Raw genomic sequence first — 27,856 nt, forward strand, 5'->3', positions numbered from 1 at the left:
ATTAGAGAAACTGGGCCTCTTCTCCCTTGAAAAGAGGAGACTGAGAGGGGACATGATCGAAACATTCAAGATAATGAAAGGAATAGACATAGTAGATAAAGAGAGGTTGAACACCCTCTCCAAGGTAGAGAGAACAAGAGGGCACTCTCTAAAGTTAAAAGGGGAAAGATTTCATACAAACGAAAGGAAGTTCTTCACTCAGAGAGAGTGGTAGAAATATGGAACGCTCTTCCGGAGGCTGTTATAGGGGAAAACACCCTCCAGGGATTCAAGACAAAGTTAGACAAGTTCCTGCTGATCCAGAATGTACGCAAGTAAGGAGGCTAGATTCAGTTAGGGCACTTATCTTTGACCTAAGGGCTGCCGTGAGAGTGGACTGCTGGGTACAATGGACCACTGGTCTGACCCAGCAGCGGCAATTCTTATGTTCTTATGATGAGTTGTTATTTATTGTAACTATATTATAGTGAAAAGTGGGTAATCAATCCGCTATATTCACTCTATATACTCCACTTTATTTAACTGACAGACAGTTACGTCTCCAATAAAGAGAACAGTGGTGGATTTACAACCTTGGATCTGTAATTCCGAGAGGTTTAAATAAGAGCATAGATTGGTATTATTTTTATTGATACTTCTATCAGTAGATTTTTAATCTGTTCAGCGTAGCGATTTAGATTTCAGATGCTGCATTACAGTGCATACGCAAGGACAGCCAATCCAGAAGTGCCTTGGTCTGTGCCTTCCAATCAGAGAAGAGCAATCGACGTTTACCACACAAATGACGTGGCTAAATCTGATAGGTGAATGCTCTCTATTAAATTAACATGAGAATGGCCGCAACAACAGGACGTTGGTGAGAGCAAACAAGCAACTTTGTGAGTACGTTTTAAGAGATTTTTTGTTAAATAGAATGGTGATAGAGTTTGACACAAAAATTGTTTTATATATTTATTTTCACAGAAAAATGTTGGAATATGAATAGTCATATGCCCTGAAGAAACGGTCTTATACCATGAAATGTCGGCTTTTACTTAAAATATCACTTAAATTCCTTATGATTAATAGACATTAGTTGTTTTCAGTCCCAGTTTAATTGTGGCATGTGCACACCCCTTTTTTTGGAAGTTTTTTAGCCAATGATGTGGGCGGTGGAGGTTTGGGCTGTTGAACTCTACCTCAATAAACCTGAGGCTTTTTCTTCCAGGGGTTAGTGCTCTTAGTTAAATAAAGTGGAGTATATAGAGTGAATATAGCAGACAAGCTGAAGTAGCAAAAAAAATGCTTGTTTGCGGTGTTCTTTTCTCACATGTTTAAAGACAATAGACTGTTTTCAGTCCAATTCTTTATATGTGAGTTTGCAAGCCATTGGACCCCTGAGGAAGGCGTGTTCGCCGAAACACGGACCATGTAGGGTCCGGTTGGATTTTTATCACAGTATTTTTTATCATTGTACTTTTTTAATTGAATTTTCATGGTTTTATATGTCAGTGTTTAATAAATTATCTCCAGAACATCTGTATCCACAGTTTTTGTTTTTGTTTTCATGGGTGGATTGTTTTCACTGTGGATCATTGGGTCTCCCCATTTTTGTTTGTTGTGCCAAAAGAGAGATGATATTGAATGCCTTTTCCATATCCAGGCCCACAATAGTGGCCTTGTTGTTTCCCCCTCTCCTAGAATAGATAGCCATCAAAGCTCTGGTCAAATTCATAGAGGTGTACCTCCCAGGAACGAAGCCCACCTTGTCTTCATGGATGAGGCATTCAGGCATTTGATAAGCATCGCCGCCAGAAGTTTTGCATGTTGATTAAGGAGCGAGATAGATCTAGTATACCCCTTACCTGGCTTGGGGAGTAGGACAACATGAACCATATTATAGCAGACCACTCCCCTCTGAGAGTGCAGGTGGTTGTATGCTGCCTCCAGGAATGGAGAAATGAGATCAGCAAGAATCTTATAATATTCGGGCCCGAACCATCCGGTCCCGGGGATTTGGTTAAGTCCCTTGATACCCTGTTCCACCTCCTGGCGGGTGAGAGGAGCGTTCAGGACCTGTACCTGTTTTGGCAGGAGTATAGGGAGTAATATGTCCTGAAAGAATGTGTCCTAGTCGGTATCGGCATAAGGTCTGTGGGCATACAGGTTACGGTAATAGTTCACAAATTGCTGATGGATCTGATCGGCTTTACATTAAATATACCCTTTTTTCCTTTTGTTTTTTACCTCCCCTTTCTTTTATTTTATGCAATGTATCCTCCCCCATCTGCCCATATGTATCATGTTGCGTCTGTATTGTAACTGTGAATCTATTCCCTTTATTTTATATTTTAAACTTTTTAATATTTTGTATAAATTGGAAACCGCTTTGCCTGTAAAAGCGGTATATCAAGGTTCAAATAAACTTGAAACTTGTATAAGTAAGGCCCTGAGGGGTCTGTGATAGACGTATTCACCTGGCGTTTACGATAGAGACGGACCAGGCGTGCCAACAAACTACCGGCCTTCCCCACCCTCCCCCATCGATGAAGTGTGTAGCGGCAAAAGTAAAGCTCCCGCCCCGCCCTTTTGGTTAAAATAGCATCCACTTGTTGCGTAAGAGCACATACACGCAGCCGATCAGCATTCGGCAGAGTTCCCTGGTGGCATCTCCGTATCTCCTGCAGTTCGCTGGATAATGCTAGCAGTTCCGCTTCCTGTGTCTTCTTCTTACCCGAGACATACGCAATGATAAAGCCTCGAAGGACCGCCTTTGATGCCTCCCATAAAAGATTTGGATCGAGATCAGGGGTATAATTAGTGCTATAATAATCCAGCCACTGTTCTCTCAAATACTTGTGAAAAGCAAGATCTTTGTACAGATAACCCGGGAAGCACCAAGTGCACTCAGAAGGCTCGGCTGCCATCTGGAGGGAGAGCACCATGGGCGAGTGGTCGGACAGAGATACCTCCAAGATCTCCACCGCATCCACAACAGGCAGCAACAAAGGAGACAGCAATATGTAGTCCAAGCAAGTGTAGAGGTTATGTGGGTTAGAGAAGAAAGTATAAGTGCGTTCCGTGGGGTGAAACAATCTCCAAATGTCCAGAAGCCCAAGTTGAGTAATCAGAAAATTAACTCTTTTGCCTTGATAGTCACTCGGGAACTGTTTCGGAGGGGGGGGGGGACAGTCCTGTGACGAGTTCGCAGTGATATTAAGATCCCCTCCCAGGACTTTTGGTAGCCCGGGTGCTGTGTCAGTCCTGACAAATGGATATTAGGGGCATAAAGGTTACACAGCAGAAATTTTTGGCCCCAGAGCTCCCCAAGTACCATAACATAACTGCCCTCTTTATCATGAAAAACTTTGTGCATCTGAAACGGAAGTTGTTTATGGACCAAAATGGCCACCCCCTTTTGGCAATTGCTATATGTAGAGTACACCTCCCCGACCCAGTCCCTTTTCAGTTTCTCATGATCTACTGTTGAGAGGTGGATCTCCTGTAAAAAGGCAATATCAACATGCTCCTTGTGGAACCAAGTCAGTATCTTCTTTTGCTTAATTGGGGAATGAAGGCCATCCACATTCAATGTGGACATTTTCAATTTAACCTTACTCTATTTGCCCATCCAGGAAGTAGATAAAAAGTGTCAACCCTAGAAAGAAAGAGACAGGTCCCCCCCCCTAGACACACAAGAGAATGTCCTCCCCGAGAGTCCCAAAGAAAAGCTTGGCCGGCGCCCTCTACAAAGAGTCCCAGCCTTCTCACCATGCCCTATTGCTTTCAAACCACCAGTCAATTGTCCCCATGCACACCCCACCCGACTCACTTCCCCCTTCCTGCTCCTGGCCCAGTCACCCTCCCAAACACCCACCATCTATGCAGCCTGCAATCTACCCCACCAAAACTTGAAAATAACAAGAACCCCCTCCCTCCCCTCCCCCATGAATAAACCAAGTGCAAGCAAGATGTCACAGCTTGTCAGTGAATGATTTGTCCATCCCTTGACGTAAGGTCTCTCAGGAGAAACGATGAGAGAGGGAGGCTTCCCCGCTGAGACATGCAGAACCCTCCAGGAAGAGAGTCTCCCCATCCAGAAAGATGGGTGTAGAAATACCACGGGTGCAGAAATACCTCCTCAGATGTTGTACTTCAGAAAAGTCACAAGAACAAAGGCTAGCTGAGGAGGGTCAAGGATTGCCAGCTGAAGTAGGGTCAAGAAGGGAGGCCTCGGACCTTTGGAATCAAGATGGCGTCGAGGATGGACGCCTGAGTGAGACGCGTTCTTCGTTTTGCTGTTGACAGCGTTTGTGGTGAATCTTTCCCTGTTCGTCATGGGAAAGAGGAAAGGAACCCCTCGCCCTAACCCTACGGTGAGCAGAACCTCCCAGCGACTTGTTCAAACAACATTACCAAGTGCTTTTCTTCATTTGGTTGAGGACACCCAACCTACTATGGGGGAGAGCCAGGATTCTCCTGGTGATCTCAGCACTGATTTGAGCCGGGTATCGCTTACCCCAGAACAATGACTGGTTCCTCCCCAACCCAGAAGTAAATTGGTGCAAGGCGCTCTTGCTGCTCTGTCGCCCCAGGAGGAAAGGATAGATTCCAGCATGGGAGGGATGCTTACACTGGATTCAAAGGAAGAAAGTGCAGGCGGTTTTGATCTACAGACTCCAGGCACCATGGAAGGAGAGGTGAGAGGAGCTTCTGGAGGGATATCTATCAATTTTGGGGAGTTGAAGAAACCAGAAAAAGTGGATATGGAGGCGCTATGGCAGGCCATATCTGTCATGGATTCTAACCTTAAATTGACTTTATCTACCTTTAAGACAGACTATGGAACTATATTTTCCAAGGTGGAGCAACAGGGGGTATTACTATCTAATTTGACTGAAAAGTTGGAAAAACATGAAGAAAAGTTAAGTAAGATGGAAAAAATGGATTTGGAAATGATTAAAGATCGAACTTATACTGCACGTAAGATGGAGAACTTTGAAAATCAATTAAGGAAAAACAACTTAAGATTTTTACATTTTCATAAGTGTCCCATCATATCTCCAGTTGAGATGACCAGTAAATATTTCCAAGAGGTCTTAGCAATTCAGCCTGAGAATATACCTCTAATTGTGAGAGCTTATTACTTAAATATCAGGAGACCTCAAGGCGAATCTATTCCGTTAGATGCGCCTCTAAAGTTGTGGGAGAGAATTTATCTTCATATTTGGAAAGTTCTTTTGAGGTGGTGACTGATAGAACAACCATTTTCTTACTCTTGTCTTACTTTTACTCTTGCCTTAGAAAGTGATAGGGAATTTATTCTTCAAATGTATTTTCAGCATCTTAATGATCAGTTTTTAGGCTCTAATGTTCGCATATTTCCAGATTTAGCTCAGAAAACCCAGAGGCATAGAAAGGAATTCTTGGTTTTGAAACAAAGAGTCCTAGCTCTGGGGATGACATTTCTTGTGAAATTTCCTGCAAAATGTTATTTGTCTTATTGTAATAAGAATTTTTTTTTTTTTTTTTGAGCCTAAGCAACTCTTAGAATTTGTTCAGTCAAAGGAAAGGCTAGTAACCATTACAGGTGATGTTTGACCTTCCATACAGCTGTAGGTTTGCTTGCCCTTTGCTGCTACTCTAAATTGTGATTCTATTTCTTTTTTTTTAGTAATTTCTATTCTTGATCTTTCACGAAAAGTTGTGGACTAAATAAGAGTGTTATTTTTCCTTGTTTAGTATTGCTTATAGATTTTCTTGATCTGTAATCAAGTTGTAAAATGCTTGTATGTTATAAATTAAAATTCAATAAATTAAAAAAAAAAAAAAAAGAAGGGAGGCCTCCTCATGGCACCCTCCCAGAACACCAGCTAATGCAGCCGAGAGCATCTGCGCCTCTCAGGCACAAGAGGAAAGTCCCACAGATATCCGAAGGTAGAGGCAGCCGCTCAGGCTGCAGACTGAAATCCGTCCAGCTCAAAATCCCGAAGCCCACTGAGGAGGCATGCTGTTCACTGCACAGGCAGCTTATCCAGAAACGAGTAAAGATCTACTGGGGCGTCCAAGGTAATGGTCCCATTGTTGTGACTGATGCGGACTTTGGCTGGTTATTGGAGGGCGAACTTAATGCCCCTGGCATGCAGCTGGGTACAGTAAGGAGCTAGGGCTCTGTGGCGCTCCGAAAGCTTGGCGGAGAAGTCTTGAAAAAGCAGGACCCTTGTACCCTCATATTCCAGTGTCCTGGTGTGCTGATAGGCCTCCAAAATTTTAGCCTTTGTAGCGTGATTTAAAAAGCGGGCTATCACCGGCCGTGGTCGAGCGCCATCCGCATGTGGGGTCCCGATGCAATGGGCCCGCTCCACATGTACCGGACCCAGAGCCGGTGCTAGGCCCAAGGTCTGCGGCAGCCGGGTAACCATCAGGTCCCCTAACTCCGAGTCTCGAACAGACTCCGGCAGACCTATGAGCCATAGATTATTGCGGTGGCTATGGTTTTCCGTATCTTCTGCCCGCTCCTCCAGTGATCTCAGTTGGGTCTCCAACAAGGTGATGCGCTGGTCCGCAGCCTCTGACCTGTCCTCTTGCGCGGAAATCCATTCCTGTGGTTGTTGAAGGCGCGCAGCGTGTCCTTTACCTCTTCAAGCACAGTATGGAGTTTAGATAACTTTTCGTCGAGCAGTGTGGAGAGATGGCAGAGGGAGACCTGCATGCTGTCTGCGTGGGAGGGGAGGGGCGGGCTGCTGGACACCGGGCTGGGGTTCGCCATATTGGAGGTCTTTGCAGGCTTATCTTTTCCAAGCCTTGCCGATTTTATGGGCATAACTGCCAAAATAAGCCGGTGCGTTCAGCAGAGGACTCCCCGGTCGGAAGCAAGAACTAACTGGGAACTGGAGGCACTATTAGATAGTTATTGTGGCTGACAAGCGCGGTTTGGGGGGCTGAAGTTTGTAGAAAGAGTGGAGCTCGATCGGGAGATGTCTAGTCAGAGCACTGCCATCACGTGACCCCCCCCCCTCCCCCGCACATAGGAATTCTATGAGTGTCTGAGCATTTACCTCGCTGGCCAATGGTAGAAACCTCTTCCGCAGCTTTGTAAAAGCCAGCGTTAATTAGCCAGTAGACACCTACCACTTCCAGGTAGATATCTACACCAAGGTGTCTATCGGCAGGTTAGTATAGCTAGGGACAGATTTTGGGTATGGTTTCACTTAGGCACCTACCTTACGTGCATAAATTTAGGCTAAGAAAACCCTGGCATAAATGGCAGTTTGCCTAGGGTTTTTAACATCTACCTGTGCCTAAGAACACTCAGACACCACTAGGTGCGAGTCTATAAACAGCGCCTAGCAGATGATTGACAACTGTGCTCAACGGTGCCTAGGAGCCAGGTGCCATTTATAGAATCAGGGCCTTTGTTTCCATTCATTTAGTTAAATTTGTATTTATACACAGGAAAGAGTATGGAGGTCTGTGCATTTCTGGATCTGACATTATGCTAGAGTGGAGGAGTAACGTAATGGTTAGTGCAGCAGACTGTGATCCTGGGAAACTGGGTCTTCCGCAGTGTCGCCTCTCCTCCTTGCAATCTGAGCAATACTCTGCTGTGCGACTCATCTTCTACCAACCCCGCTACGCTCATGTCACCCCTCTCCTTAAGTCACTTCACTGGCTCCCTATCTGCCATTGCATACAGTTCAAGATCTCACTGCTGACATACAAGTGTGTTCATTCTGCCGCCCCTCATTAGCTCTCCTCGCTTCTCTCTCTTTATACACCTCCCAGAGAACTCCGTTCCTCAGATGTCACTCTTAGCATTACCCTTCTCCTCCACTGCCAAATCCAGACTTTGTTCCTTTCATCTAGCTGCCCCTCAATGCCTGGAATAAATTACCCGAGTTTGTCCGTCAAGCCCCTTCCCTTCCCTTGTTTAAAAGCAGACTGAAAACCAAAAACCCACCTTTTTTATATAGCTTTCAATCCTTAACCCTACTCCTCTGCCCTCCAACCCAGCCAGCTGATTAACCGTTCCCCTTAACTGTGTCCATGACATCCTGTTTGTCTTTGGAAAGCAGAGCTCAGATTGTGATGTCATAATGCTTCATTCCACCAATAAGAGTCAACCTCATCAGTGATGTCACAATGGCTTGATTGTCCTGTATTCCCCTCTGTCCTCCAACCCAGTCTGCTGATTAACCGTTCCCCTTAACTGTATCCATGACATCATGTTTGTCTGTCTTGCCCGTTTACATTGTAAGCTCTTTTGAGCAGGGACTGTTTTCTTACTCTTTGTGACTCTGTGCAGCACTGCGTGCGTCTGGTAGCGCTATAGAAATAATTAATAGTAGTCGTAGTAGTGGGTTTCACTGAAGCTCTTAACCCTCCATTGTCCCAGTTACAAAACCTTAGGTTGTGAGCCCACCAAAGACAGCGAAAGAAGGTTGCGGGAGGGGGCTGTCCGCTCAGGGTGTGGTCTTCCTAAGAGTGTGGCACCCTTCCTCCTCCCCGCTCCTCTCTTTGCCGTGTGTGCGCACCCCTTGCCTTCCCCGTACCTTTTTTACTTCCCTGGCTCAAGGTTGTTGCCCGTGTCGGCGCTCTCTCTGATGTCGCTTCCAGGACCTGCACCTAGGAAGTGACATCAAAGGGCGAACCAACACTCTGATGTGGGCATACTGCTCATGCCGGAAAAGTTAAAAAGGTACGGGGAAAGAGAAGAGGGCGGGGAGGGGCACCAACACCCGTTACTACGCCACTGACAGCACTTTAGAAATGATTAGTAGTAGTTGCAGCCCATCAGGGATAGTATTGACATTTATAATAATAATAACTTTATTTTTGTATACTGTCAACACCCAAAAAGTTCTAGGTCAGGGGTAGGGAACTCCGGTCCTAGAGAGCCGTATTCCAGTCGGGTTTTCAGAATTTCCCTAAAGAATATGCATTAGATCTATTTGCATGCACTGCTTTCAATGCATATTCATTGGGGAAATCCTGAAAACCTGACTGGAATATGGCTCTCGAGGACTGGAGTTCCCTATCCCTGTTCTAGGTGGTTCACAGAATAAAGAGGACTGGACATTCCAGTGATGATACAAAGCACACAGAAAAGCAGTACAATATTTCAATAGTGAAAAATACAATAAGAAACTAAGGGCTCCTTTTACTAAGCTGCAATAGCGATTTTAGTGCACGCTGAATTGCCGTGCGCACTAGACCCTAACGCCATCATTGAGCTGGTGTTAGTTCTAGCCGTGTAGCGTGGGTTTAGCACATGCTACAATCCTGCGTGCGCTAAAAACGCTATCGCAGCTTAGTAAAAGGAGCCCTATGACATAGTCATTAACCAAGTAACAAATTTTTGGAACAAATAGGTCTTAACCAATTTTCTAAAGGTGCAATAAGATGCAGATTGTTGAATCAGACCATCTAACCATACTTGAACTTTACCTGCTTGATAAGCCAAAGATCGATCAAAATATTTTTTTATAACGGCAATTTTTGGGATTAGGAAAAATCAATAAACCAGTGCGCTGAGTAGACCTAGTCGAACAGTACAGTTCAAAATGAGAGAAGCGATATAACGGAGCTAATCCAAATAACATCTTATTGCAAATACAAGCAAATCTGAAAAGTACTCTTGCTTCCATAGTGCAGCTGACGATAGTAAGGGCTGACATGTTACTGTTTTTTTTAATCCGAAAAATAAAAGGACTGCTGTATTTTGGAATAGCCTTAATCTTCCTAAAACGGTTTTATAAGCTCCCAAATAGATTATATTGCAGTAGTCAAGAATAGATAAAATTAATGTTTGAACTAGTAATCTGAAAGAAGTAGGGTCAAAGTATTTTTTGATGGGATGCAACTTCCATAATGCAAAGACACATTTCTTTACAAGCATATCAGTATGCTCCCCCAGGGTTAAATGGCGGTCAAGTATGACTCCTAAAATTTTAAGAGACGAGGCTATTGGATATTCTTATCCTCTTAAACAGAGAGTTTTATCTGTAATTTTATCGTTGGGACTAGCCAAAAAGAATCTGGCCTTCTATGTATAAGAGTTGGCCACCTCTAATCTATACTGTATACAATAATGGGCTCCTTTTACTCTGATGCACTAATGGATTTAGCATGTATATAGCTATGGGCTGCATGGCATTTAATGCACCCTAATTCATTAGCGTGTGCTAAATCTGTTAGCACACCTTAGTAAAAGAGCCCTTATATGTGCTATTTTTCTTGGGCAGCTCTGCAGAAGCTTTTCAGCATTTATTAAATCTGAAACCAGAAACACATCTTGTGTCATGGTTTACTGTATGTATTTGAAAGAAACTGTGAAGAGGTGAATTTGACTTTTGTTTTTTTTAATTGTATTTCTGATTGCTATGTATGTGTATGTTTCTCAAATTATTACACAATTTATTTATTTTAAAAATTTATATACTGTTTAAACCTAAACGGTTTACATATCATTACATACATAATTCAATAAGACAATTATTGCATATATTTTTTTTATTAAGTAATAAAGATTTTTGTATTTTCCATATCACTTGGTCCTAAATTTTCCATATCACTTTGTCCTAAATTGAATTTAATCCATATTGCATTCGTTGAAGATTATCTCTGAAAATGGCTGGCCAACCTGAACTAAAATATCTCCTTACCACTCATCGATGATGTCATTCAACTGTTTGCAGAAAATGTAACCATACTTCAAATTGTTTCCTTTAAATGCTATTGCTCTTTGTTGAGGGGTTACTTTTGCACTATATTAACATGCTATTCAATGGTAAGAGAATAAGTTGAGAAGGTATATCTGTAAGTACAGTATAACAATATTTGACACATGGAAATAGCATTTTCTAAAATTGCTCAAAGTATACAATACAATATAACTTCTTATACTCTGCAATGTGCACTCCTCCCCATTTTTTTTTTTTTTAAATCAAGTGATAGCATTTAGACAGTTCAAAATGGGGCCTCTACAATGGCCAATTTTCCTATTTTTCATATTAATGACCATGTTATGTGCTAATTACCTCATTGGTCATTAGCACTTGACCCCCTTCGCCATCCATTTTGTTAGGCAGTAGGGGCTCATTTGCTAAACCTGCACTCTGTAGCACTTCCTGTTCACGTGCAGGGAGGACACTGCAGAGCGAAGGCTTCTGGGACAGGCAGCAGCAGGCTTATGCTGCTAAGGCTGCCCAAAGTTTTGGAAATGGCAGCACCGGAGGAAGTACTGGGGCTAGGGGAAATTAGGAGAGCTGTACCCCGAGTCCAGTGGGACTGGACTGGACGGGAAAGAGCGAGTTCAAAATCAGGACAAACTCCCTCCAGTCCAGGAAACCGGCCGGAGCGCGGACCCCCAGGCAGTCCTCTGAAAAAGAAAAGAAGGACATATCCGGGTAAATCTGGATGTCCGGTAATCCTAGGAATGATTGCTTAGTGTATTACTGCTTACAAAAGTTGCACACAAGCACAAATCAGCTTGTTACTGTACAAGTTTAGAAATTTATTTATCCTACCTATCAATAGACATGTCTAGGCAGTTTATGGATTAAAATAAGGGAAGAATTAAGAGTGAAGGTTGATATCACAATGACAGAAAGGAAGGCGTGGGGGGGGGAGTGCATATTTGAATAGGAGTGGGAGGGAAGCACAGTATGGAAGGTGATTATAAGCCCCTTGTATTCACACATGCCATTACTTAACTATATGTACATATAGTAACGCAGCAGGCAGAGCGCCGAGGGGCGTCATTTATGTGAACGTCGCTCAGTCTATGCAAATTAGAAGCGTTCAGATGGCAGTCGAACACTTCTCAGTTACTTCAGTTCTCTTTCTATGCCCGTATGATAACAAATGGGGGCTCACTCTACTCCCATTTTATTTTATTTTTCTACTGGAAAAGATACTGTACATACTCACAGTTGGGCTGCGTGTTTTTAACGAGAACCCTGGTGCCGTTGACCTCCCCTGTGCAAGCAGCAGAGTCACCGGACAAGTTCTGGGCCAGCAGCAGCAGCAGCTGCAGCTGCTCCGCTCTGTGACGTCACAAAAGGGCAATTATAAAAGCAGGTGCGCAGGAAGGGTGGTTGGCAGTGAGTGTTGCTGCTCGACTTGGCAGGTAGCTGCTTGTTTGTAGGAGGTTATGGGGATTCGGTGGATAAGGCTTCTCTAGCGGGTTGTTGGTTTTTGGGTTTTTTTTAAATATACATATGTATTTTATTTTTTTTCTTCGTAGTGACCATTTTCTGGAACACAGCGGATCTCACCCTAAAATGTTGTTTTGGCATACACAACCTGAACATTATCCCCACCAATATGCAAACAATAACAGCTACCTTCGGTAAGACAGTGCTGACTTTAATAACTTTCTTCCACTCTGATTCCCTTTTTTTTTTTTAGGCTTGACTGTATGGCTGATTGTTAATAAAGGATCTTGAGTCGAGGATCATTTCTTAGTTTATGACTTTTTTGTTGTTTGTGATTCGTTCGCTGCTTTACTTAATCTGTGGTCTCTCTGAGCTTCTGTCACCCGTCTCTCTTCTCTGGGTACAAAAGTTAGTTAACAACATTTTACAACCAGAGCCAAGAGAATTATGCTATAAAAAGTGTGTTTTTGACAGCTATGAGGTTTAGTACCCTGGTGCACACAGTTTTCAATAAATTTCCAAACTGTTTTCATAAACCGACTAGGTTGCTTTGAATTCCACCCATGAGGGCAAGGATTCTAGAGTCCATGAAACAGTTGTAGAAAACATATGGTAATAAACTGAATAGGTACTGAAGTTAGCAATTTTCCAAAAGCACTGTAGTGTCTTCTTGCAGTTGAGTATGATACATAAGAAGCATGTTTATCAAAATAAGTGCTAGCTCTGTGGCTGCAGAGGGTGCATAAGCACTTCTAATTTTGTGCAAACTCCTCCTACTTTATCCAAGAAGGGATAACTTATGGCTGGGGTTAATACCCTTAAAAACTTTGAAGAATTCTCCTCTATATTAATGTGGTATATGCACACACAATTTACTGTGCACGGTTGTGTGTGCTTACTTTTTTGTCCACTTGTCATTTTAATTGAACACAAATAAGTATTCAATCAATGCCTCTTTTTTTATTGCTCTAATGTTCTGATTTGGGGTTGTGTATTTTTATTTTTTTTTTGTAAAGAATTGTTCAATTTTGCAACATGCATCTTAGAAACAAACCACTTAAGTAGAACAGCTTTTTTTTTTTTTGTATGAAAAGGCTTTTGGCCAGCTTTTTTTCTGACCTAATATTTAATGGGGTGGGCGAGTCCCCTGAAGATGGGATACTAATCCTTTTTTTTTTTTTTAATTATTATTTCATAACTATTTGATGTTGCTTTATATCTTATCACAGACTCCTGATTATTTGGGGTGGGGCACTTTTAATTGTAGCTTGTTTTAACTAATATAAAATGTGAAAAGGTTCGTCAGGGAGAGAATTTAAATCTCTTTTTTAAAGTGAGAAAAAGGAGGTTCTGAAAGATAAAACTGCTTTCAAGGCGGTTTGGATGTGATGGTTATTCCTATCGCTGCTTAAATAATCCAAAAATATCCTAGCACTAAGGTAACAAAATTCCACCTTATAAACACAAAACTTAAGTATGAAACAAGGAGCCCTTGTATTCATCTAATTCTCTAGATGATTGGGGATTATTTTATTTTACAGAAAGCGTAAGCTTTTAATAAAAACTCATACATTTTTTTTTTCTTTGCAGGAAATAGATTTTCTACTTTTGTGTTAAATATCTACAATATTGTAGCTTTTGACACCAGGTTATTGCTTTCTGCTCGGACTGTAACATCCCTATTAAAGGATGCTGTGTTTAGAAGTGACTTCCTTTTAAGAGTTGGCTATCCAGCAGATTTAGGGCTGTATTAAGCATTTTGCTATAGTCGCAAAATGAGAACACTTTTTAATGTTTATCTTGGAAAAAAATAAGCTCTGGGGTGCTGTGTGCAAATAAAATTATGCAGTTGGAAGAGTGCTTTGTCTGAGCTTGAACTAAGATGTCGGTGTAAGGTATGCCCTCGCGGCTTCCAAGCAGTGGTGCTGCTGTATGGGGGCCGGCTGAAAAGTTCAATCCAACCAACAAAGTTGGGGCAGCCTCCGTTGAGGGCTAGACGTGTAGCCAAGCAATTTTTCCACTTTTTTCATTCCATATTTTTCTGAAAAAGGTAGAAAATCACTGGACTAAGTGTACAGCCCTTGATGGAGACTGCCCCAACTTTGTTGGTTGGTGGGCCAAGAACTTTTCTGTGGCACCTCAAATGTACAGACAAGCTGTCAACTTGAGATGGCATACAGTGGAGTTTGTGTATAATAAGCCACTAAGGGGTCCTTTACTAAGGCGTGCTAAATTAGTAAGGTGCCCATTATATTCTATGGACGCTTTGGCATTTAGTGCGCACTAAATTGATTAGCGCACTTTAGTAAAAGGACCCCTAAATATTAAATGCAGAGCCTATGTTGCAGATATTTGTCATATCTGTGTAGGTGACTCACATGCACCATAAGCTTCCATACTTGAATTTTTAAATGGTCTGCTTCTCACTTTCATTCAAGTATTTATTTTTTTTCTGACAAGGGAGCCTAGTATTGTCTTGTCTTAGAATTAATAATTTTCACCTTGGCTGTGTTTTTCTTAAAATGCCATCCAGGATCCTGCTCATTAGCCATCGGTGTATTGGTGTATATCTCTATAGGGCTCTGAGGATCACCACTGCAGAGCCCCAGAGTCTGATGTGTAGTGGGACTAGGTAGAAGATGTTTTTGGAAGTGTTAACTCCTTCATCTTTTTTTAAGGGGGTATAGCTGTGTACCTTGGTTCTTGGCTGGTCAGAGACTGCTGCCCACATAAACTGGAGCCCTGGGAATCTTTTTTTTTTTTTTAAATGTGATGCTGAGAAAGATAAGAGTTTAATTCTTGCAAATTCAACGCAGGAAAGTAGTAAGTCAGAGATCCCAAGGTTCCTGGTTGACCTTGGTGAACTAAGAAGAGCAGCAGGAGTAAAGGAGGGCCTGTGCCAATACTAGGGATTGTCTCTATGCTCTTGTGCTACTAGTTTAAGTGGAAAGCAGGGCTATGAATTTCTTGCTCCCGTTGACTTGAAGATGCTGTGCTAATGGTGTTGTATATTCTGCTTTACCTCCTACTGGATTCAGAGCGGTTTTACAGAAAATACAATTTTGAGATTATAGTAACTTTGCTAAGTGGAGCTTCACGAGGTGGGAGAGACCCATTTTTCAGATAGGTTCTCTGATTTGTGAAACAAACAAAATGAAGATATAGTTCTGACTTCTGCCAGTAGGTCATTCCAGATTTTAGTTCTAGGTATTTGAAGGTTTTTAAAAAAAAATGTTGGAAAGAGTAAGATCTTATTTTTGTTGAGTCTCATGGTACCTCTGTTGTAAAGTAGATAGCAGTATTCAGGTATGGATGATGGACTTTGACCAGCCAATTCCTTGAAGATAATGCCATCAACTTTGGTATGATAAGTTACCAAAGTACCTGCAAGCTTGGTCTTCACTCCTAGGCTTTGAAGGGTGCAAATCAGGTTTTCAGGATTTCCCTAACGAATATGCATGAGTGCAATAAATAAAAGGTAGAAGGCAACCAAATTAATTGATCTCGGTCTGGGAGTAAGACACAAGGTGCTTAATTCTAAGTTTGGAGAGGAGATGGGTGGCTAAACATTCCTACTCTCCTGGTTCCTGAAGTCTATGGAAGCTAGGCCTATCTGGTAGTGCTGACTGAGTTGAGCCTTACCGGAGGACAAAGAGAGGAAGGATTGGCTGGGAAGAACTTAATTCTGCCTGGGAATATTGACTTGCGTGTTTTGAGATATGTAAAAGCTTGTGTGCTAGCACTAGATCTCTGTGTTCACCAGAGAGGTAAGGTAGTCACAGTAGATATCTTCAGTAGTTCTATCATCTGTATGATACCTGTTTGAATTATTTTTGCTATTGGTATTTATGCACTTAGGAATGAACCTAGTACATTTTGTTCAAATATCTGAACTTTGAATGAACGGGTATAAGTACCGACGATGGCTTTTCATTGATGCCGTTCCATCTAACGGAACAGCCTATTTAAGACTAGTCTCAAACTTTCTTGTGTGTTGCAGGACTGGTATTAGTTACTGTAAATGAACCACTTGTGTGTTGCAGGACTGGTATTAGTTACTGTAAATGAACTTCTCCCCCATGTATGTCTAAAACCATGTTGTCTGTCATGTGCCTTAGAGTATGACACGGGGATAGGGACCTGTGGTTAATTACAGAGCAGGGATGGGCATAGAGCCCATGTAATTTCTTTGAAAGTTTGAGACTAGTCTTAAATAGGCTGTTCCGTTAGATGGAACGGCATCAATGAAAAGCTAGCATTAATATCTAAAAACGTGTCTAAGATGAGTTAACTGTCAACTGAATTTAATGATTAAAAAATTGCAGAAGCTGCTTTTTGGATTTAAATGAAGCACTGTAAATATTTGTTTTGTTGGCCTTTGATGTGGCAACAGGTCTCATCCTCTAATCAGATTGACATCTGCAATGTCCTTCCATTACATGCTCAGTTGCTCAAGCATCTTACTTTTCATATTCAGGGCCAGTGTTTGGATATGCTGGGACCCAGGGCAGAAATTAAGGAGGGGTCTCCAATTCCCCCCTCCCCTATCTTCCCCACCCATCAAATGACCTACCTTAATTTAAAAATCAGCTGCTCCTGGGGCCCCCTTGAGCCGGGATATCATTCCCTTAGTCCCACCCTATTGGAAAGCTCCCCTCACCTTTTAAAATGTAAAGGTTATTGCCAGTGGTTTTCTAAAACTGCTTGTGGCTTCCTCCAGTACTGTTCTCTGCCACGGCCCTCTGCTGCAACTGTGGTGTTGGGAGTGGGGGGGGGGGGAGAGGAGGACATATTGGATGGTGTGAGAGGATAGGAAAGAGAAGAGATGTGGCAGACATTGGATGGAAGGGGAGGGGTTAAATGCTGAATGGGGGAGAGGATTAAGGAAGTGAAATAGAGGCAGAGTGAGGGAAAGAAATGATCTGTAGGTACACAGCAAAAAAATGAGAGAAATTAAACTGTAGCGTAGGAAAATTTAAATCTGGGCAGAGGCAGAAAAATTGAAGCTGAAGCATTCAGAACTTTAAATTCTTAGTCTTTTCACCATTAAATCATGATCTGCTAAATCTAGTGAAACTACAGAGATAATATCCATTATCCAACATCTCTATTTTACTAAGAAGACGACAAGCCAGGGTTTCAGTACTATGCCCTGTATAAAATTCTGCCTGCCTGGTAGGTTTATTCATGTTCTAATACCCACTGCAGTGTTTGCTGTTGTGTGTTTTTTCCTAAGTAGGTCTTTGTTGCATGACTAATTGAAGTTACTGATATATGGTATTGTAGAATTGCTCTTCCAGTCCTGGGTAACATTTGTAATGTGTTATTACTTCACAGTATGCTTGGTACTAGTTTTTGGATTTGGATCTAGATCACACCTTTCTCAGTAATGGCTTAAGGCAAGCTTCTTTAGGTACAGTAGGTATTTCACAGTCCCTAAAGGGCTTACATTTTAAGTTTGTACTTGATTCAAGGAGCAGTGTGGCGCAGTGGTTAGAGCTACAGCCTCAGCCCCCTGAGATGGTGGGTTCAAACCCACACTGCTCCTTGTGATCCTGGGCAAGTCGCTTAATCCCCTCACCCTTTTGCCCCAGTTACATTACATAGGTTGTGAGCCCACCGGGACAGATGGGGAAAATGTGTTTTAATACCTGAATAAATTCATGTAAACTGTTCTGAGCTTCCTTAGAAGAACGGTATAGAAAATTGAATGAATAAATAAATCTATTCTGCCCCTGGCAGCCTTACTCTGGTTGTGTTAGGGCTCAAAAATTGCCGTATGTAATTCAATAGTTTCACAGAACTTTATTACTGTACCTACTTGCCAGGATATGAGAGCTAGGCATTGTGGACAATGTAGTCTCACTCATGCCACAGCCATTCCTGCTCACCTATACAAACTATCTCTAGTGGTCTGTCCCCTACAAGACTTCCCATTTCCTCTCAGCACTTGCACTTTGTTTCATTTCCTGGTCATTTCTATACCTTTGTCCTGACAAGGTCAGCAAGGTGTGACCCTTTCTTCTGCTACCTGGTGCCAAGCTCTGTTCCTATTGGTCTCTCTTGCACTCCCTTGCCTTGGGTGCTCCACTTTTTTCTTTTGTTCAGGGTCACTCGTGCTCCTGCCTGCATCAGCTACACATGGCTGACCCCCCCTCTTAGATTATAGGACCACTTAAGCATCTACCTCAAGCAAGAATAATGCTGCATTTCTTTCCTGGCATCTGTAATACTTCATTGTTCTACTTTTCATTCTTGCTCTTCAAACCTTCCCTTATTTCTGCATGCCCAAGGCCTGCTAGCTCTGCTTCTCCTGAAATATGGAGGGAACAGGCAGGTCTCCAGCATATCTGTCCCCCTAATCCCTCACATCCCAGTCTCCAGCACTTTTCTTAACTTCCCTGTACAAGCACAACTCTTAAAATCTTAAATCTAGTTCTGTTAACTGCCTTGGCCATATATAGCAAGTAATTCTACAGAGTAATTGAATGAGTGAAAACTTCTGTTTCATTTAAAGTATGTTTTCTATTAGTTTCAGGGTGCCATTTAATCTTGGTCTTTTCTTTCCAACCCATCACATTGGCAAAATTATATGTATAATATCTCCACTTAGGTATTTAACTCCTTCTTTGTCATCAATAGCAGATGAAGCCAGTGTCTAGTGGGATTACATCCATCAACCAGCAGGTGGAGATAGAGAGTACTGAGTTGTCGTCAGGTATATCTTGGATGCACAGCTTCCTGGCCAAACAGTATACTCTATCTCCAGCAGGCTGATGGATGGGTTCCTCACAGCTCCTGGATTCTGCAGTGGATTTTGAGCCAGGCTTGGGTATTGAAAAGAAGGATGTTCTAGCAGATGGTGCCAGCTTTGGAGGTATACCTGGGCCCTCCAAGGTCCCTTTCCCTATCGGACGGCTGAATGGTTGGGTTCCTCTTAGCTCCTGGATTTCGAGCCAGGCTTGGCAGCTACCGGCTTCAGTTTCCTGGATCAGAAACAAGACATCTATTCCTAGTCTGGTGGCTCGGGCCTTGGAGGAGAAATATTCCGGTGGCTCAGGCCTCGGGTAAGCTGCGGGACGTTGAATGTTTGGTGCCAACTTTGGGGGCCAACACCTGGGCTCTCCCAGGTCCCTTCCCCACTCTCCCATCGGTAGAACCTGGATACCTAAATCCCATAAGCTCACTAGTTCTATAGGCGTGGAGCAACAGAGGTCGCCGCTCTCTTCGGAGAGGTACCGGTAGAAAGAGTGTTTTATGCCTTTCCCGAGTAGAGAAGGGCTACAGGCCCCCCATTGCTTTTCATGAACTTCAGCAGGGCAGGTAGTCGCAGTTCCCAGCACAGGTGAGCTGAAGACTGTCAGCATACTGCGATGCTGCTTCCTGCTCCCTGCGCCAGTCTGGGTTTGCCGTTGCGGTAAGGGTGAGTGTAGTGTCATGGTGCCTGTGCTTTGCCGGAGTCCACTTGTTGCAGCTAGGTTGAGCAGCAGCGGGTGGTAGGAGGCCCTGAGGGTGGTCAGGTAAGACCCTTCCCTCCCGACGAGGCCCGGGGAGGGGGGCCCCTGCTGCAGCTGCTATCACCACCGCCATCAGTTCTTCTCCTCTTGGAGGAGGGACATGGTCTCAGACAGTGCTGCCTTTGCCGCCTCAGACCAGCTGGCCCCAGTCACTGCTGTGCAGGTGGTGGGTTGGCCATGGCCAGGACACCATTTTGCTTTCAGCCTGAGTGTACCTTGTTTAGTCCCAGCCGGCTGACAATTAGCTGTGGCTAGGTTAGTTGTGGGCTATTTTTGCAGCTCTTTCTGTCTTGCTCAGAGTTTATTCTTTCCACTCCTTCTTGGTTCATCCATGTGGAGGTGGGGACTAGAGGTTGGACCAGCTACCTCAGTGCCCTGAGGTTGCCACTGTATCTCCTTGGGACTCTAGGAAAGCCACTTAACACTTCATTGCCCGAGTGCAAAATAGTGTCTGGCTACAAGGGGATGTCTTGCCTCTCCTCTAGCATTCTTCTTGACTTGGGTCAGCAGTTTGCCTCCTGTGGGAGCCCTATGGTCTTTTTCTATGAGAGGGCTTCCATTATATGGGGAGTCATCTCTTGTCATGATGAGATGCTGCTTTGCACTCATACTATTCATGGAGGGGCACTGTAGCTGAATTCCACAGCGTGGTGCTCTCAGGCGAGGATTGCTCTTGCTCACATGTGCTATGTGCTACTTTTGGACTGTTTTGGTTCATCCCACTAGTCTCTGGATTCATCTGCTGTTGACAAAGAAGGTAAAATTATGTCCTTACCTGATAATTTTCTTTCCTTTAGTTACAGCAGATGAATTCAGAGCCCCACCCTGTTGCGGGGTTTGTCACTCTCGGGCACGGTTTGGACATTTTCAATTTTAAAGCACATGTGAGGGAGAAGAGTTTCATATGTCTTAAATGTATCATACCTTTCATGTGCTTTATTTCAACTGCTCTGAGAAGACCTATACTGGTTGGCTAGAAGGTTGTGCATCCAAGATAGAGAGCACTGAGTTGTCCTCGGGTATATCTCCACCTGTCGGTTGATGGATGTAATCCCACTAGTCTCTGGATTCATCTGCTGTGACTAAAGGAAAATATCAGGTAAGGACATAATTTTACCATATAGAAATGATGGAATGGGACTAAATTTGATGCAAGGGGAGAAGAGAAATGGATGCGGGGGATTGAAGCTAAAAATGGGTCATATTGGACTGGGGTTTCATAGAAATCTCCTAAAACACAATGCAGTACGCAATTATGGATGAGGGAATTCAGCTGCAGCACTGAACCATTGTGGATGGAGGACATGAGATGAGCTCTTCCTACTTCACTCTCTCCTCCCTCCCTTCCCATACTGCTATAACCTTACTCCTGCTGGGTGACTTAATTCAGTTATGTATCACTTTATAGTTAATTCATTTTGTGAAACATAAAACTGCATGGCTCATTTGCTAATGGTTGCTATGTACTGTGATATCTAGTGATTAAACTATGTAGAGAACTGTTCCCCCTTTTTTACAGGTGAGTACAGCAAGTAGAGCATTGCGCATTGCTTTTCATACCTTCTACATGTATACATTTGACCAGGATACTATTTGTACTGTTTTCTAGTGGTGAAGCATGGCAATATATTCTTGTTGCTTTGGTATAGTGCTGCTTTGTGGTTAAAATGTAAAATGCATCCTTTGAAATATTGACATTGCCATCTACTGGTTAGATATTAAACATAATGCCATTGGTTTGAAGGGAAAATGAAATATATAGCAGCTACTCGTCCCTCCAAATCAAATGCACACATGTAGAATGATTGTGCTCTGCTTCCTGTCCTTACTTCCTATAGGGGAAACTGTTCCCTTTCCTGTTGTATACCCTGCTCATTATTTTATAGACATCTCATTGAAGTCTGGTTGTCTTCCCCAAGATGAAAAAAAAATTTTTTTCGGGCTTGGTAGAAAAGCCATGCAATCTTGTCTGTTATTTTTGTTGCTCTTCTCTGAATCCCTTTGAAGTTCTGTTTATATTGTTAAGGTGGAGCAACTAGAACTGGGCACAGTACCTGGTGTGGTGGTGGCATGAATTTATAAAACAGGCAAGCAAAAAAACTCTGGAAAACTCAGTGTCAAATGACTGAACAAAAAAGCATTGACAGTGCCTAATATTAAATTCTCATAGAATATTCACGGGCCAGAACATTCTATGAGAATTTAATATTAGGCACTGTCAATGCTTTCATGAATTTATAAAGCCATTATCTCCATTATTTTTTTTTATTCTTTTTTCCCTCATTCAGCGTACAAAAAGTTTTAAGGTTTGTCACCTCAGTAAAGATGAAATTTCCTCTATTACTGGATAAGTTGTGAAGTAACACTGGTTCTAAGGGAATTTATTGGAACCCTACCTCCCAGAGCGCAAACAGCACCAGTCTTACCTAATGAAAAAGTAGCTGTCCTAAAACAGCATTTCTTCACAGAACGAAAATGGGCTTAGTGATGAAAGCCACCAGTTTTCAAATTTTTCTTTTCCTTTTCCTGTCTCCAACATACTTTGTGACATTGGGCAGCTATTTTAAATGTTCCATTTCCCTAGGTACCTACTTAAAGTATTTAATTACACTGTGTACTACTCCAGAGAGCTGGCAAATCACCACTGTACAATACTGCCTGGTCCAGTGATGATAAAATGCTTATCTAACTTCTTTTAGTTTAGAAAATATCTAAATTTTAAGTTTTATAAGCTGTCTTGAGCATTGCAATTCTGCTAACAATGTAAAAACTATAGAAAGCTGGAGTACAATACCTCAGATTGGTCGCAAATAAGGTCTTGCTGAATACAAATAAGTGCCCTCCAAGTGGTTCTACCTAATCATGGTTTCACTGTTAAGCAAAAACAAGTTGTTGTTGTTTTTTGTTTGTCTTGAGCAGATTGAGGGGCTGATGCTCAAAACTACTGCCAATGTTAATACACGGTTAGTGCTGAATGCTCAGAGGGCTTGTGTGCTGGTATTGTATTGAAATATTTTTATTTATTTATTATTTTCAACTTAAATTTCAAGTATTACACTTGTACAGAAAGCAAGAATAGGATAGATATCAAATACAAAGCAATATAAATCTTAAATGTATTGAAATATTTTTAAATGCATATTAAGAGGTCTGTAAGTAGTTCCATTGTGTAAAGCACTGCAATGCACAGAAGAACATGATGGCCCATAACGCTGAATTTCCCACCAGCTCAGGAGCAGCAGAGCTGATTTTCAGGAGAAGAAATTTCTCACATTAAACTGCAGGTTTTATTTATTTATCTATTTTTTTCCAAGCAGAAGGGAGCCTGTGCAACTTTAAGCGCCAAAAGTGAGAAAAAAAAGTGTGCAAGTCGAGCAAAATCGAAACTGAGCACAGACACCGGCTCCTGTTTTCTGCATGTAATGAGACTTTTGAAATTTAACTGTCAATTTTTGAAAGGCTCATGCAGTATTTAAAAGTGCATAAGTATCTTGTGTGCTTCCAGTTTTTGTCTAGACATGCGCACGAGAGCTGTGCTTGCTGCAAAAACACTTGTGTGAATGTGCCATACACTTTCTTCCCCTTGCTTTTGGTTTGTCGGCACAGTTAACTGCACGTATTTACATATCACTTTGAGCTATTTTTTTTTTTTAATATATAATGTGCTGTGAAGTCTGTGGCCTTTAGTGCCTGGCTTTGAGAAACAGCCCAAGTGTTAAGAAGCACTGACTAATCTAGAAGTGCTATACAACCTGAATTTCACTCTACCCTTTAACTCCTTCTTGCATGACAAGAGAAGATAAGTTAAATTCAGTAGCAAGTGGCTTTCTTTTCTTCTGTTCCTTTTAAGTTCTTGTATACTGCTTGAAAGCAGTGTACATTCAGGTACAAAAGGCATATTTTTCTGTCCCTGCAGGGATCACAATTATATTTGTACCCAAGGTAATTGGAGGGGGGGGGGGGGGTAAAGACTTGCCCATGATCAGAAGGAGCTGCTGTGGGATTTGAGTCTGGCTCCCCTAGTGTCACCCCACTGCTCTAACCATTAGGCTACTCTATTGTATGAGAGAAAAGATGATGCAGCAGAGTGCAGCCACTTGTTCACTTCCTGAAATTCTGTACCCTGCTGAGCCGTTATAGAGCAATGCCCCGCGTGCTCCATGCATGGTGAAGTTCCTGGTGGTGTCAAAAAGTTGTTGCATTTGGCCAAAGAGCATCAAGATACCACACTGTCTTGTAGTGGTTGCCAGAGTGTTAGCCACAGTTTCAAAACTGGTCACAAAATGAGAAATGAGCAAGAACAGACACTGCATCCACCGCACCTCTTCTACCAGACAGTACTGTCAATTGGGTGGGGGGATGGGACAGGACTTATGAGCCAGTGCACTTGCTCTGTCCCCTTTTCCTGTGCAGAGAGCTAGGACTTGGGAGGGCATGCGCACTCCATTGTTGCTGCTGTCACCTCTGCTCTGGTCACATAACTTTGCTAACTTCAGGGAAGTTGTAGGAAGGCCTTGGGAGAGAAGAATGAATGGAGAGCTGTTTCGCTTGGGTTATCCTTTGGGTTTGTGTGACTTCCAGTTTGAAATGGGGGGTCTGTCAAGCAAAAGAAAGTAGGGGGGGGGGAAGACCAATTCTGATTCCAACTTTGTCATTTATTTTATATTGCATTCAATTTTAAACTAGTAGATTATATCCAGACTTGTGCAGATGTAGCTGGAACACTTAAGCTTTGACTGGTATACTTTTTTCTTTTCTTTTTTTCCTACAAGCAGGAGACACATCCCAGGTAAACTTGAATTTGTTTGTGTCTTAGTATTCCACCCATTCTTATATGTAATTATATATTGCTCAAGGACCAGCCTAGTCTTTGCAAATGGTAATAAATATTCTAGACATGTTGGCCCGAGAGATTAACATGGTGCAATTCATTGTGTTTCATAATTTTTTTAATTGGTTTCTTTTCTGTGCCTTCCCTTTTTGTATTTGGAATTTTTTTAATAAAAGGGTTTATAACCCTCCCCCCTTTGCCCTCATCAGACTTTAATTCTAAAATTGAGGAAAAGTGAGCGGGATTGAGTCATTGTCCAGATTTGAAATGGAATTGGTTTAGTAAATATTTGAAAAATATTTTGTTAATAAAACGCAACTTGTATTACAGGAAATGCGCTGAGAAGTCTATTTGGTGAAACACTAGGATAGGATTTCCTGTTATGTGGTAGCCTGATTTTCTACAGGAAAACTAATGTTATAAGATTCTGTTCATTCCCCTGCAGTGGTGAACCTAGCATATTTGACACTCTCTCCTCTATATGAAAAAATACATATTTTAGTAATAATCCACAAATCACACCTATGAAAAGGCAGCATTTAACCACTACAGTGAGCACTAGAACATTAATTACATTAGGGATTTCTATTCCACCATCACCTCACGGTTCAAGGCGGATTTCAAAAGAGTTATAGAAGGTATATTACAAAAGATATCTGGTCATTTTCAGGGAAAATGAAGAATAGAGTAGATTGTTTTGGGGGGTTGGGGAGTTAGGTCTTTTTCAGGGATTTCTTGAACAGTATAGTCTTTATTTTTTTTTTTCTGAATGTTTTGTAGTCTGGGGTCGCTATCAGTAGATTGGAGATTTGGTTGTCAAGTTTTGCTGCTTGAGTGGCTAGGAGGCCATTATAGTTTTTCCCTTTTAACTTCTTTGATTGGAGGGTGTGTGAATGGGGTGTGTTTTCCTATGCCTTATTGAGGTGGTTTGGATGAGGCAGTTGTTCAGGTAGGTTGGGCTGTCTCCGTTTATAGTTTTAAATAGTAGACATTAGAATTTGAATAGTATTCTTGCTGGAATTGGAAGCCAGTATGAATTGAGGGATGGATGCCTCTAATGTGGTCGTGTTTCCTCAATGAGTAGATGAGTCTCAGTACTGTGTGTTGAATTGTTTGTAATTGTTTTGTTGTTGTTGCAGGGCAGGGGAGATAGAGTATGTTGCAATAGTCTAGTAGACCTAGTATTAGCTAGGTCTACTAGTATGAGCTGGAATTGTGTTATCTCGAATTTCCGAACTTGTCTTAGGTTTCTCATAACTGCGAAAGATTTCTGTATAGTTCTATTGATTTGTGGTTGCATGGTGCAGTAGTTTTAGGGTGGATTGTATGGGGTAGTTGTGTTGACTTCTATGTTGGTTATGGTTTTGTTTTCGAGGAGAATGAATTTTGTTTTGTCTGGGTTCAATTTCAGTTTGGTCTTTCATCCAAGTCGCCACTGTTTCAAATATTCGATGTAGTGTTGCTGTCATGGAGGGCTGTGGTTGATTGAAAGGTATGAGAATTGTAATGTCGTCTGCATAGCTGTAGGAAGAAGCCTTGTTTGTCCCGGTGGGTACCAAGGGAGGCAGTGTAGAGGTTGAAGAGAGTAGGGGATAGTGGGGATCCTTGGGGTACGCTGCAGGGGTTGGCCCAAGGATCTGATTTTTCTTTATCCAATTTTACTCTTTAGATTCTGGATTTCAGGAATCCTTCAAACCATGAGTACACTTTATCTGTGATACCTATTGTGTCCAAAATTTGTAGTAGGATGTTATGGTCCACCATGTCGAATGCTGCGATCAGGTCCAGTTGTAAAAGCATTATTTTTCCTGTGCTAAGGTGTTGTCTTGCTGTGTCCATGAGGGATCCTAATAGTGTCTGGTGAATTTCAATCTGAAGCCAGATTGTGTGGGGTGAAGTATGTTGTGGTCTTCTAGATAATTGGTGAGGAGTTTGGCTACTAGCCCTTCTATTATTTTGACATAGAGGCAATGGGTCTGTAGTTGGATGGTTGGTCTGTTGGTCCTTTTGGGTCTTTTAGGATTGGGGTGATGATGATTTCACTGAGTTCAGTTGGGAAGAGGCCGTTAGTAAGCATGGTTTGTATCCATTGTAGGAGAAGAGCTTGGTATTTTGTGCTGGAGGTTTTTAAGAGATAAGGTGGACAGTGGTTGAGGTCGCAAAATGCATGGCTGTACTTTTTGTAGTTTGTTGAACTCAGGCCATTGTATGTTGGGGAAGTGGGACCATGTTCTGTCTGCTGCAGTTGCATCTTTTTCTGTGGGGTGTATTGTGCATTCAATAAGGTGGGTTGTGGTGTCATTGAGGGTATCTCTGGCATTTGTAATTATGTTCTGGAAGTGTTCTGCTAATAGGGTGGCTGGGGGGGGGGTATTGTTAGTGGTCAGGTAGGGTTTGGTGTCAATTAGGTCTTTTAGGATTTGAAATAGTTTTTTGGTTTCTGTGCCTATTTGGTTGGTGTAGTGTGCTTTTCTCTTGTCCTTTAATTGTATTTTGTATTAATTTTTTTCCAGGCGGTTTTCATATGATCTAGGTTGGTTTTTCTCTTTTCTTTTTAGTTGTCTACATTGTCTTTTGAGTAGTAGTAGTTCGTTGTCAAACCATTGGTCTGATCGTCTGCTGGCTTTAGTTTTGGTTTGTAATGGGGCTAGTTCATCAAGGGTGTTGGTGCTCAATTTGTCCCAATGTGAAATGAAATCCTTGGGGTTGCTTTCTTGGATTGTTTCATCTATTTTAGTCCAGAATTTGGTGGGTTCGATGTGTTTACATGATGTGTGGGTTACTTTTTTGCTTTTGGTGTGGTTTTGTTTTTGGTCCAGTTGATGTTGAAGGTGTGTATGTGTAGTGGTCTGACCAGAGGGAACGAGACCATGTTCCATTAGATGTATGAATTTCTGTTCGAGAAGGTTGATGGGTCATGAAGGCTGCGATGTCTAATTGGTGACCTTTCTCATGAGTGGTTTGTGGCTTTAATATTTGGAAGGATAAGGCATTGAGAATTGAGAAAGTTTATCTACTTGTTTAGAAGTTTGGTCTTCAAGGTGTAGGTTTAGATCTCCTAGGATTAGGTTGTATGCTGCTGTTAGTGAGTTTTGATAAATGAAGTCTTCAAATTCAGGTCTTGCAGTAGTCCAGTTTCCCAGTGTTATGGAGCAGAGCATGCAGTTTAGTGTGTCTCTTAGTGTGGTTCCTGAAAGTTGGCAGGCTAAAAGGTCCATGTATGGGGTGGATGTTTTTTTCAGTTATATTAAGGGTTAGGGTGTTTTTGGTTAAGATTGCTAATCCTCCTCTTTTTTTTTTTTTTTCGCTCTGCAGACCACTGTTTTGTATCCTTGTGGGCAGACTTCTGTTATTCTGGGATCTATGTCGGA

The 27,856-nt window shown here is 42.2% G+C and overlaps 1 protein-coding gene and 1 long non-coding RNA gene across 4 annotated transcripts in view; one reads left to right on the top strand and one right to left on the bottom strand.

Moving 5' to 3' along the window:
* Window positions 1–12,034, bottom strand: part of LOC117353882 — an 81,451-nt gene extending 69,417 nt beyond the window's left edge. For both annotated transcript variants that reach the window (XR_004538056.1, XR_004538057.1), the window contains exon 1: window positions 11,911–12,034. This is a non-coding gene — a long non-coding RNA (uncharacterized LOC117353882). The remainder of the gene's footprint in view (window positions 1–11,910) is intronic.
* The window catches only part of UBP1 (upstream binding protein 1), a 262,645-nt gene continuing 246,060 nt past the window's right edge, over window positions 11,272–27,856 (top strand). The window contains exons 1-2 of one of the 2 annotated variants that reach the window (XM_033930367.1): window positions 11,272–11,387; window positions 12,227–12,331. In XM_033930367.1, the coding sequence (XP_033786258.1) occupies window positions 12,264–12,331 (68 nt within the window). In that variant the 5' untranslated portion in view covers window positions 11,272–11,387; window positions 12,227–12,263. Of the gene's footprint in view, window positions 11,388–12,092; window positions 12,110–12,226; window positions 12,332–27,856 lie in introns of those variants that run through there. The other variant, XM_033930368.1, reaches the window with a different exon arrangement.

This window comes from Geotrypetes seraphini, chromosome 2 (assembly GCF_902459505.1).
Source record: "Geotrypetes seraphini chromosome 2, aGeoSer1.1, whole genome shotgun sequence".
NCBI lineage: Eukaryota > Metazoa > Chordata > Amphibia > Gymnophiona > Dermophiidae > Geotrypetes > Geotrypetes seraphini.